At 37.2% G+C, this 13276-nt stretch overlaps 2 protein-coding genes across 3 annotated transcripts in view; both read left to right on the top strand.

Moving 5' to 3' along the window:
* Positions 1–13276, top strand: part of TBCA (tubulin folding cofactor A) — a 102151-nt gene that overhangs the window by 51103 nt on the left and 37772 nt on the right. The window lies entirely within an intron of this gene.
* On the top strand, positions 6589–7141 carry LOC137221417 (large ribosomal subunit protein uL11-like). Its single transcript, XM_067731058.1, has one exon. It carries the CDS (start codon positions 6604–6606, stop codon positions 7012–7014), a length of 411 nt encoding a protein of 136 aa, XP_067587159.1. The 5' UTR covers positions 6589–6603; the 3' UTR covers positions 7015–7141.

Genomic DNA, 13276 nt, shown 5'->3' with positions numbered 1-13276 from the left:
CCCGGGAGCCACAACTACTGAGCCCACGTGCCACAACTATTGAAGCTCGCGCGCCTAGAGCCTGTGTGCTCCACAGAAAAGCCACCACAATAAGAAGCCTGCGCACCACAACGAAGAGTAGCTCCCACTCGCCCTAACTAGAGAAAGCCTGCGAGCAGCAACGAAGACCCAACACAGCCAAAACAAAAACAAAAACAAACAAACAAAAAAGCATGGAGTGTATAATGAGAAATACAGCCAGGGGGTCTTTAATGTCCTTTTGAGAAATTTGGAATTCTATAGACATTGTGTCTGTTTATTGAATTATCTAAGTAAAGCAAAGGAATTCTAGTGACAGTTTGAAGGCTGCATTGTCGAGCTAAAGAAAACAGTTGTTTCCTTTTGTTTAAATTTTTTCTTTTCCAGCTAGATTTTTTAATTTAGAACCAACTTGACCTCTGTTGGACTATGTCTAGTTAAGTGCTACATAGTAGTGGTTGTGCAATCAGAGTTTATTTTAAATGGATGAATTTCTGGTTTGGGAATTTCTTTTAAGTGGAGATAATCCTGTTTTATGTTGTTTTTTTAGCTTTTTTTCTTTTTTTTAACATTTTTTTCTTTTTTGAATTTTATTTTTTTTATACACCAGGTTCTTATTAGTCATCCATTTTATACATTTCAGTGTATACATGTCAATCCCAATCTCCCAATTCATCACACCACCACCAGCACCCGCCGCTGCTTTCCGCCCTTGGTGTCCATACGTTTGTTCTCTACATCTGTGTCTCAATTTCTGCCTGCAAACCAGTTCATCTGTGCGATTTTTCTAGGTTCCACATATATGCATTAATATGTGATATTTGTTTTTCTTTTTCTGACTTACTTCACTCTGTATGACACTCCCTAGATTCATCCACGTCTCTACAAATGACCCAGTTTCATTCCTTTTATGGCTGAGTAATATTCCATTGTATATATGTACCACATCTTCTTTATCCATTTGTCTGTCGATGGGCACTTAGGTTGCTTCCATGACCTGGCTATTGTAAATAATGCTGCAATGAGCATTGGGGTGCATGTGTCTTTTTGAATTATGGTTTTCTCTGGGTATATGCCCAATAGTGGGATTACTGGGTCATATGCTAATTCTATTTTTAACTTTGTAATGAACCTCCATACTGTTCTCCATAGTGGCTGTATCAATTTACATTCCCACCAACAGTGCAAGAGGGTTCTCTTTTCTCCAACCCTCTCCAGCATTTGTTGTTAGTAGATTTTCTGATGATGTCCATTCTAACTGGTGTGAGGTGATACGTCATTGTAGTTTTGATTTGTATTTCTCTAATAATTAGTGATGTTGAGCAGCTTTTCATATGCTTCTTGGCCATCTGTATGTCCTCCTTGCAAAAATGTCTATTTAGGTCTTCTGCCCATTTTTGGATTGGGTTGTTTGCTTTTTTAATATTGAGCTGCATGAGATGTTTATATATTTTGGAGATTAATTCTTTGTCCGTTGATTCATTTGCAAACATTTTTTCCCATTCATTAGGTCCCATTTGTTTATTTTTGTTTTTATTTCCATTACTGTAGGAGGTGGGTCAAAAAAGATCTTGCTGTGATTTATGTCAGAATGTTCTTCCTGTGTTTTCCTCTAAGGGTTTTATGGTGTCCCGTCTTACATTTAGGTCTCTAATCCATTTTGTGTATGGTGTTAGGGAGTGTTCTACTTTCATTCTTTTACACATAGCTGTCCAGTTTTCCCAGCACCATTTATTGAAGAGACTGTCTTTTCTCCATTGTATATCCTTGCCTCCTTTGCAATAGATTAGTTGACCATAGGTGCGTGGGTTTATCTCTGGGCTTTATGTCCTGTTCCAGTGATCTGTATTTCTGTTTTTGTGCACCAGTACCATATTGTCTTGATTACTGTAGCTTTGTAGTATAGTCTGAAGTCAAGGAGTCTGATTCCTCCAGCTCTGTTTTTTTCCCTCAAGACTGCTTTGGCTATTTGGGGTCTTTCGTGTCTCCATACAGATTTTAAGATTTTTTGTTCTAGTTCTGTAAAAAATGCCATTGGTAATTTGATAGGGATTGCATTGAATCTGTGGATTGCTTTGGGTAGTATAGTCATTTTCACAATATTGATTCTTCTAATCCAACAACATGGTATATCTCTCCATCTGGTTGTATCACCTTTAATTTCTTTCATCAGTGTCTTATAGTTTTCTGCATACAGGTCTTTTGTTTCCTTAGGTAGGTTTATTCCTAGGAATTTTATTCTTTTTCTTGCAATGGTAAATGGGAGTGTTTCCATAATTTCTCTTTCAGATTTTTCGTTAGTGTATAGGAATGCAAGAGATTTCTGTGCATTAATTTTGTATCCTGCAACTTCACCAAATTCATTGATTAGCTCTAGTAGTTTTCTGGTGGCATCTTTAGGATTCTCTATGTATAGTATCATGTCATCTGCAAATGGTGACAGTTTTACTTCTTCTTTTCCAATTTGTATTCCTTTTATTTCTTTTTCTTCTCTGATTGCCATGGCTAGGACTTCCAAAATTATGTTGAATAATAGTGGTGAGAGCGGACATCCTTGTCTTGTTCCTGATCTTAGAGGAAATGCTTTCAGTTTTTCACCATTGAGAATGATGGTTGCTGTGGGTTTGTTTTTTATGGCCTCTATTATGTTGAGGTAGGTTCCCTCTATGCCCACTTTCTGGAGAGTTTTTATCATACATGAGTGTTGAATTTTGTCAAAAGCTTTTTCTGCATCTGTTGAGATGATCATATGATTTTTATCCTTCAATTTGTTAATATGGTGTATCACATTGATTGATTTGTGTATACTGAAGAATCCTTGCATCCCTGGGATAAATCCCATTTGATCATGGTGTATGATCGTTTTAATGTGTTGTCGGATTCTGTTTGCTAGTATTTTGTTGAGGATTTTTCCACCTATATTCATCAGTGATATTGGTCTGTAATTTTCTTTTTTTGTAGTATCTTTGTCTGGTTTTGGGATCAAGGTGATGGCGGCCTCATAGAATGAGTTTGGGAGTGTCCCTTCCTGTGCAGTTTTTTGGAAGAGTTTGAGAAGGATGGATGTTAGCTCTTCTCTAAATGTTTGATAGAATTCACCTGTGAAGCCGTCTGGTCCTGGGCTTTTGTTTGTTGGAAGATTTTTTTTTTTTTTTTTTTGTGATACACGGGCCTCTCACTGCTGTGGCCCATCCCGTTGCGGAGCAGCAGGCTCCGGACGCGCAGGCCCAGCGGCCATGGCTCACGGGCGCAGCCGCTCCATGGCATGCGGGATCTTCCCGGACCAGGGCACGAACCCGTGTCCCCTGCATCGGCAGGCGGACTCTCAACCACTGTGCCACGAGGGAAGCCCTGTTGGAAGATTTAAAATCACAGTTTCAATTTCATTTCTTGCGATTGGTCTGTTTATATTTTCTGTTTCTTCCTGGTTCACTCTTGGAAGGTTATACCTTTCTAGGAATTTGTCCCATTTCTTCCAGGTTGTCCATTTTATTGGCATAGAGTTGCTTGTAGTAGTCTCTTAGGATGCTTTGTATTTCTGCGGTTTATGTTGTAACTTCTCCTTTTTCATTTCTAATTTTATTATTTGAGTCCTCTCCCTCTTTTTCTTGATGAGTCTGGCTAATGGTTTATCAATTATGTTTATCTTTTCAAAGAACCAGTTTTTAGTTTTATTGATCTTTGCAATTGTTTTCTTTGTTTCTATTTCATTTATTTCTGCTCTGATCTTTATGATTTCTTTCCTTCTGCTAACTTTGGGTTTTGTTTGTTCTTCTTTCTCTAGTTTCTTTGGGTGTAAGTTTCAATTGTTTATTTGAGATTTTTCTTGTTTGTTGAGGTAGGCTTGTATTGCTATAAACTTCCCTCTTAGAATTGCTTTTGCTGCCTCCCATAGGTTTTGGATCATCGTGTTTTCATTGTCATTTGTCTCTAAGTATTTTTTGATTTCCTCTTTGATTTCTTCAGTGATCTCTTAGTTATTTAGTAATGTACTGTTTAGCCTCCATGTGTTTATGTTTTTACTTTTTTTTTTACCCTGTAATTGATTTCTAATCTCATAGCATTGTTGTCAGAAAAGATGCTTGATATGATTTCAATTTTCTTAAATTTACTGAGGCTTAATTTGTGACCCAAGATGTGATCTCTCCTGGAGAATGTTCCGTGTGCACTTGAGAAGAAAGTGTAATCTGATGTTTTTGGATGGAATGTCCTATAAATATCAGTTAAATCTGTCTGGTCTATTGTGTCATTTAAAGCTTGTGTTTCCTTATTAATTTTATGTTTGAGTGATCTGTCCATTGGTGTAAGTGAGGTGTTAAAGTCCCCCACTATTATTGTGTTACTGTCAATTTCCTCTTTTATAGCTGTTAGCAGTTGCCTTATGTGTTGAGGTGCTCCCATGTTGGGTGCATATATACTTATAATTGTTATATCTTCTTCTTGGATTGATCCCTCGATCATTATGTAGTGTCCTTCCTTGTCTCTTGTAACATTATTTTAAAGTCTATTTTATCTGATATGAGTATTGCTACTCCAGCTTTGTTTTGATTTCCATTTGCATGGAATATCTTTTTCCATGCCCTCACTTTCAGTCTGTATGTGTCCCTAGGTCTGAAGTGGGTCTCTTGTAGATAGCATATATATGGGGCTTGTTTTTGTATCCATTCAGCGAGCCTGTGTCTTTTGGTTGGAGGATTTAAGCCATTCACGTTTAAGGTAATTATCGATATGTATGTTCTTGTGACCATTTTCTTAATTGTTTTGGGTTTGTTTTTGTAGGTCCTTTTCTTCTCTAGTGTTTCCCATTTAGAGAAGTTCCTTTAGCATTTGTTGTAGAGCTGGTTTGGTGGTGCTGAATTCCCTTAGCTTTTGCTTGTCTGTAAAGCTTTTGATTTCTCCATGGAATCTGAATGAGATCCTTGCCAGATAGAGTAATCTTGGTTGTAGGTTCTTCCCTTTCCTCAATTTAAGTATATCATGCCACTCCCGTCTGACTTGTAGAGTTTCTGCTGAGAAATCAGCTGTTAACCTTATGGGAGTTCCCTTGTATGTTATTTGTCGTTTTTCCCTTGCTGTTTTCAATAATTTTTCTTTGTCTTTAATTTTTGCCAATTTGATTACTATGTGTCTTGGCATGTTTCTCCTTGGGTTTATCCTGTATGGGACTCTCTGCGCTTCGTGGACTTGGGTGGCTATTTCCTTTCCCATGTTAGGGAAGTTTTTGACTATAATCTCTTCAAATATTTTCTCTGGTCCTTTGTCTCTCTCTTCTCCTTCTGGGACCCCTATAATACGAATGTTGTTGCGTTTAATGTTGTCTCAGAGGTCTCTTAGGCTGTCTTCATTTCTTTTCATGCTTTTTTCTTTATTCTGTTCTGCAGCAGTGAATTCCACCATTCCGTCTTACAGGTCACTTATGCGTTCTTTTGCCTCAGTTATTCTGCTACTGATTTCTTCTAGTGTATTTTTCATTTCAGTTATTGTGCTGTTCATCTCTGTTTGTTTGTTCTTTAATTCTTCTAGGTCTTTGTTAAACATTTCTTGCATCTTCTCGATCTTTGCCTCCATTCTTTTTCCGAGATCCTGGATCATCTTCACTATGATTATTCTGAATTCTTTTTCTGGAAGGTTTCCTATCTCCACTTCATTTAGTTGTTTTTCTGGGGTTTTATGTTGTTCCATGATTTGGTACATAGCCCTCTGCCTTTTCATCTTGTCTCTCTTCCTGTGAATGTGGTGTTTGTTCCACAGGCTGCAGGAATGTAGTTCTTCTTGCTTCTCCTGTCTGTCCTCTTGCCCGTGGTCCCCAGGACTGTCACAGCTTCGGCTGGTGGGGCCCCTCCAGAGCCAGCAGCCTCAGTTAGGCCACCCTCCCCTCAGGCTCCAGGGCAGTTCAGTCTGTTGTTTTGTTTTTAATGCAAACCTGTGAGTAGGACGTATAAAACTGTGCTTCTCATGTTTGCCCTTAAGAATGTATGTAAAGGGTGTACAGAATAATGAAGAATGAACAACATGCATATGGGTATGTGAAGGACAAATTAAGCCAAATAAACTTGAATGCTCTTATTGTGTTAGCTTTAATAGAGTAGAATTACAAAATTCATATTCAGTAGGCAGGAAGCTACTATCTAATTTTCACTAGAATAGTTAATACTGTTTTAGGGAAATTAAGTTCTTGTTAGTTGTCAACATGGGCTAAAAACTAGCAGTTGGATCATACCAAAGGTAATGATGGCATCATATTGAATTGGAGGTGGTGTTCTGCATGGTGCCATAGGTGCTATGTTAAATACAATTTTATTTAAATCATATTAATTACCTGGGAGAAAGCATGCAAGAAAATCCACAAAGGATGCCAACTTTGGATTGTAATTAGAACAGAGCTGAAAGGAACTAGAGTGATGAGGCATGCCTAGGTAAACATAATGAAATTTCCTTTGAAAAATTAATTCCCTTGAGAGGAAAATTGAGCAAATTATATGCATTAAAAATGTTTTGCTTTCGGCTCGGAGGAGGCCAAGGTGCAACTTTCTTTGGTTGTCCTGAATCCGGGTTCATCCGACACCAACGCCAGCCGCCTCCACCATGCCACCTAAGTTCGACCCCAATGAGATCAAAGTTGTGTACCTGAGGTGCACCGGTGGAGAAGTCGGTGCCACATTTGCCCTTTCCCCCATGATCAGCCCCCTGGGTCTGTCTCCAAAGAAAGTTGGTGATGACATCGCCAAGGCAACTGGTGATTGGAAGGGTCTGAGGATTACAGTGAAACTGACCATTCAGAACCGACAGGCCCAGATTGAGGTGGTACCTTCTGCCTCTGCCCTGATCATCAGAGCCCTCAAGGAACTGCCAAGAGACAGAAAGAAGCAGGAAAACATTAAGCACAGTGGAAACATCACTTTTGGTGAGATTGTCAACATTGCCCGACAGATGTGGCATCGATCTTTAGCTAGAGAACTCTCTGGAACCATTAAAGAGATCCTGGGGACCGCCTAGTCTGTGGGCTGCAATGTTGATGGCTGCCACCTTCACGACATCTTAGGTGACATCAACAGTGGTGTGGTGGATTGCCCAGCTAGTTAAGAACTGCAAAGGAAAATAATAAAGTGTTATTTGACAACCAGTGGGGAAAAAAAAAGTTTCGTTTCTAATTTGGCATTTGCCAATGAATGAAAGTTGAGTACCTCAGTTAATAGCCTGTCTTTCCATGTTGTGATCCTTTGTATCTAGGATATCAGTAACCAAAATCTCTTCATAATATGTAAAATCTATATATATGATTTCATAGGATCTAGACACCCATTTGCTTACAGAGAAAATGTTTAAGATTGAGAGAAATTCTGAAACAGGAGACTTGTAGCCACTCTTTGTGGAGAACTATAACTCTAGAAAATCTTTTTAGTAATGTCCCAAATCACTAATTGTTTTCATTTTTTCTTTAAAGAGGAAAGATTGTAATAAGTTTCCACATCTATCAGTAATGCCCACCCTGAATATTAAATTAATGAGACTCTACCAAGAAATTACTCCTCAAGTCTTCTAGAAGTTTCTCCTCCTAAACAAGAAAAACAAAAATGTTAGCTGTCTTTCACTTTACCATTAAATTAAAATACTATATTTTGTGAAAAGTGCTTTCTTATCCACATAAATCGTGAAGCCATAGAGATAAGATTGATAGACCTGAGTATATAAACATTATACAATAAAATTTCTCCAGGAGAACAGAACAGAAAAGGAGGTAAAAGGAAGAAAAATCAAATAAGATGGAAAAACAAGCGACATATTGGGCAAAGTATTTACCAACTACATGCCAGATAAAGGATAAGATCTAGAATATAAAAAGAGTTCTTACAAATTAATAAGAGAGATGAACACTCCACCATAAAGATAGATAAAAATATAAACAGAAAATTTACATACAAAGAAAGGAGAATTGGATGACATATGAAATAATAACACTATGAACTCCATATGGTTGTAAGTACTTCATAGATATTAACCCATTTAGTTCTCCCAGCTATTGGCAGATACTGTTGTTATCCTTGCTTTACCATTGAGGAACTGAGGCACCAAGAATTTAAGGAACCTGAACCAGTGGAACCTGCATTCAAATTCAGAAAGTCAGACTGTACCCTTAATGACTATAACTCACTAATAATCACAAAAATACAAGCACAGCTATGATATTATTGGTCACCTATAACATTGGCATAAATGAAAACACCAGTACCAAGTGTTAGTGAGAGAAATGGGCTCTCTTCTCACAGTTGATGCAAATGTCAGTTGGTACAGTCTTTATGGAGGGCAATTTGGCAATACATATCACTAAGTAAAATGTACATACCCTTAGACCTAGAAGCCATGCTATGATTTTCATTTAAATAAGATATGCAGACAAGGGTATAGATGTATGTACAATTATGTTCATCTCGGTGTTTACAATAATACTTTAAAATTGGAAATAATTTAAGTTTTCATCGATAAGATATTGCTTAAAATCTGCATGCAATCAGTGAAACACCGTACATATAGTTATTAAAAAATACCTCATATAGGGCTGTATGCATTAACATGGAAGGATTTCCACAACCTACTGAGTGAGACTAGACAAGTTCACTGTGAAGGAAGGGATAGTATTTAACTTGTTCATTGCCCACTGCTTGGCACAGTGTAAGCATATGGTAACTATTGGATGGATGGATGGATGGATGGATGGATGGACAGATGGATAGGAGAATATGGTATAGTGAAAAGATTCTAAGACTTGAAACTGGAAGGTTTCTGTTTTGTTCCCTCCTAGTAACAACAGATCACTGGAATTCAAGCCCTTTAAAGCATTGGTGTTCCACAAATATTTCTCTAAAAAGAAGCAATTCAGCTTGTGTTAACATCTGTATTAATTTCTTAGGGCTGCCAATGTAAAATTACTGTGAACTAGGTGGCTTAACACAACTAAAATTTATTCTCTCACATTTCTGGAGGCTAGAAGTTTGGAATCAAGGTGTCAGCAAATCATGCTCTTCCCTCCATCCTTCCTTGCCTCTTCTAGCTTCTTATGATTGCCAGCAATCCTCCGTTTTCTTTGGCTTTTGGCAGTATAACTCCAGTCTCTGCTTCTGTCTTTACATGGTCTTCTTCCTGGTGTGTCTCTTATAAGGACACCAGTCATTGGACTTAGGCCGCATGCCAATCCTGTATGACCTCATCTTAATGAATTATGTCTATAGAAAACCTATTTCCAGGCTTTCCTGTTGGCACAGTGGTTAAGAATCTGCCTTCCAATGCAGGGGACACAGGTTTGAGCCCTGGTCCAGGAAGATCCCACATGCTGCGGAGCAACTAAGCCCATGCGCCACAACTACTGAGCCCACGTGCTGCAACTACTGAAGCCCGTGCTCAATAGTTGCACAGCCTAGAGAAGCCTTCTCTGCAACAAGAGAAGCCACCGCAATGAGAAGCGCCGCAACGAAGAGTAGCCCCTGCTCGCCACTACTAGAGAAAAGCCCGCGCACAGCAACAAAGACCCAACACAGCCAAAAATAAAATAAATAAAATTTAAAAAAAAAAAAAGAACCTATTTGCAAATAAGATCACATTCTGAGGTTCTGGGTAGACATGAATTTTGGGCAACACTATTCAACTCCTTACAACATCTCAGCTGAATACAGCCTTAAGGATGGAGTCTTACTAAATAGTCAAACTTTCAAGTTTTACTTTTTTAAAAACACCAAAAAACGATTTCAGTTTAACCATTCTGACTGGAAACATTTATAAAATAGTTTATATACCACTATTAATACTTAGGATTATATTAAAATATTACCTAAGAAACTGGAAATAAGATTTAATCTCAGAGGATAAAATGAAAGCAATATTTAATAGGTCATAATAAAGATACACAAAGATGTCTGAAAGAGAGAATGGGTTCTAGTCTTATAAGACTAGACTGTTAACTGATTGACTGGATTATCTTTTCCACAAAGAGTGTGTTAAGTGTATTAATAGGAAGGAAGCTTGGTCAACAGTGAAAGCACAAAATAAAGAAAATCACAGGGTAAATATCTGTTTTGTCCACCTAAAGCCTTGTCCAGGAGATGGGGGTGTTCTGAGTATAGTTTTAATGTTTGTAAGACCACCCTGTTTCCTTTAAGTAAAACAGTAGTTTTACTTTACTTTTTAGCAATGGAACTTTTTTCCCCCTCCAAAAGAAATCTTAAAAAGATTTCAAGCACAGAAAACAACAGAAAACAAAGAGAGCTTCTGAGACACCTCCTTAGAATGTTAATGCTCCAAGAAAAGACTGAAAACTGCTTAAGCTATGAAATAATTCTGTTTATCTAATTTTCCTTTTTTTGGTACCATACTCACCAATATATTTTCTGGTAAGGCTATGGTTTTTCGCATGGGTCTGCCTATCATAAGAGAGTGGGCTTGCGTTTTGAAAGACTTTTTTCTAGTGCCAGAAACAATTGTGCTTCTCATTGTATGTCAATAAATTGGCATTCTAGCATTATACATCAGCCTCATTAATCAACGTTGTTCTGCCCTTAAGACATGATTCTACTCTTGGTGGGCTTACAAAATAAATTTTGAGCCTAAGAACCAGAAATTTGGCTGTGATTAATGGGCCAAGGAGGGGAAGGCTTTTTTAGTAAGGCCCTTCAAGAAGACTACCTCCTGACCTTTCCAGTGCAACACAACCAGACATAGCTCCGTGAGTATTAGTTTTTTCTCATTTAAATTTCTATTAAAAGTTTCTTTTTCTTCTGCTTTAGAGAGTGTTTTGGTTTTATTTATTTATTTATTTTAACATCTTTATTGGGGTATAATTGCTTTACAATGGTGTGTTAGTTTCTGCTTTATAACAAAGTGAATCAGTTATACATATACATATGTTCCCATATCTCTTCCGTCTTGCATCTCCCAGTTTCTTTGTTTTTAAACAGAGCATATCATGTAACCTTTTTTTTTTTTTCCTTTTTACCCTTCCTGGTCCTGCTGCTCCTCATTTAATCTTCTTTAATACTTAAATTTATCGCTGTCCTTTATTATAAGTAAAGGTAAGACCACTTTAGGGGGTTATCAGGTTGCTGAGGCCTTTATATTCTCCTTGAAGTGCTCCTAACTGCCTTGCTTTATATGGGTCTTCTTTCTCATCCCTAGTGAGATTTCTGTCATTACTTCTTCTATCAGCATGCCTATCTATGGCACTAGTTTTCCCCTTTCTCATCTATTACTTTAAAATACAAGAAACCAAATTTTTGTGTAAATTTATAAGAAACCAAATTTGTAGAAATAGACTTAAAGAGTAACTGCTCTGAATGAGGACATGAAGATCTCTCCTATAAATCATATATATAAACTTTAGTGTAAATTTTGACCTTAATTTTGGCTCTTCCAAGGCCCTTTTCTTGCTTTTTTTCTTACTTAATAAGAAAGAAATTGAAATCTCTTTAAATTAGGTAAAGGTGCACACTATCTACATTTCAGAGGGTAGATGTGCTTGCAGTTTCAAAGTGCATTATTCTAATAAAAAATATACATAATCTCTTGCTTTGTCCATGTTTTCTTCAGTATTTGTACTAGAAGCATGGTTTTGGTAGAAAAGTAACCTTTACTAAACATTTGTCTCTTTTACTGAGGAGGACTGTTAGGGTATGAACTCTTGAAAGTAGATTGTTAGCCTTAAAGTTCTTGGCTCAGTAATTTTTCAAAATCCACATTTTTCTCTAGAATCTTAAAACTTGAAGCTTTACCTGATTAACTACACTTTACTTTAGCTTTACTCATGTTATTAGCATGAATATAGTATATTTTCTACTTATGTTTTTAAAAATTGTCTTCATTTTTGTGTATTTTGTACTTATAAGTTTCACATGGTCAAGTATCTTATCTTTGTTTCTTTTACTTTTTCATTATTACGAAATCACATACTGTCATTTAAGTACATCTTTTTGGGTGAGTTAGACTTGAAGTTTGTGTTTGGGCTATATTGACTATATTTATAACTCCAGAAAGTTTTTTGGAAAGCGTGAGTATCTTTTTCATGTTCTTGCCTGTTTATGTTTCCTAATCTGGGGAAAGAGCCAGAGTTTTTGGAGTTATAAAATTTTCCTATAGGGAATTCCCTGGCGGTCCTGTGGTTAGGACTCTGCGCTTTCACTGCGCAGGGCCTGGGTTTGACCCCTGGTCAGGGAACTAGGATCCCACAAGCCGATGGCTGTGGCCAAAAAAAAGGGTTTTTTTTCCTATAAATGTGAAGTAAAAGTAAGGAATGATTTTATTCCTTAAGATGGATTTAGGCTGATAAATACCATATTTACCTGAGAAAATAATATAATTGCTTTTCTCTGTATACTTTTTTATAATGTTGCTGTGGTGATCATTTCCCATAACTCTTTAAAAAGAAGACAGTAGGGCTTCCCTGGTGGCGCAGTGGTTGAAGGTCCGCCTGCTGATGCAGGGGACACGGGTTCGTGCCCCGGTCTGGGAGGATCCCACATGCTGCGGAGCGGCTGGGCCCGTGAGCCATGGCTGCTGAGCCTGCGCATCCGGAGCCTGTGCTTCGCAACGGGAGAGGCCACAACAGTGAGAGGCCTGCGTACCGCAAAAAAAAAAAAAAAAAAAAAGAAGACAGTATAGATGTATTAAAACATGGTACATTTCCAAAAACAAAATAGATGCTTAAAAATATCTTCTTGAATTAATAAACTATTTTATATATTTTATTTTATTTATTTTTTATTTTATATATTTTAAATACTCATGACAAATTATGATTGTGTAATAATACAGCAGGGTTGCACAGCTTTACAAATTCAATTAATAGTTTTATTTTTATTAATTTCAGTCTTCTAAAACTGTTAGCACAGTAACCTTTTTTTTGAATTTCATTTTATTTTTTTATACAGCAGTTTCTTATTAGTTATCCGTTTTATACATATTAGCGTATGTATGTCAATCCCAATCTCCCAATTCAGCACACCACCATCCCCACCCCCCCAGCCACTTTCCCCCCTTGGTGTCCAAACGTTTGTCCTGTACATCTGTGTCTCAGTTTCTGCCCTGCATACCGGTTCATCTGTACCATTTCAGTAACCTCCTTTTTAATAGTGTAATTTTTTTTTAATTACACACTGTATTTGAACTTAATCATTTAAGAAATCCACCAATTTAACCTTATTTAAAAAAAAACCATGGTACATTTCTCTATAGGTATACATGCATGTGACTGTGATTTCAGTTGCCAACCCACTGT

The sequence above is a fragment of the Pseudorca crassidens genome, chromosome 3, assembly GCF_039906515.1.
Source record: "Pseudorca crassidens isolate mPseCra1 chromosome 3, mPseCra1.hap1, whole genome shotgun sequence".
NCBI classification, from domain to species: domain Eukaryota; kingdom Metazoa; phylum Chordata; class Mammalia; order Artiodactyla; family Delphinidae; genus Pseudorca; species Pseudorca crassidens.
Note: the sequence above shows the minus strand (reverse complement) of the source record. Positions and strands in the feature narration are given on the sequence as shown.

Coding starts and splice junctions, on each gene's coding strand:
- LOC137221417 (XM_067731058.1), top strand. CDS start 6,604: ATGCCACCTAAGTTCGACCCCAATGAGATCAAAGTTGTGTACCTGAGG.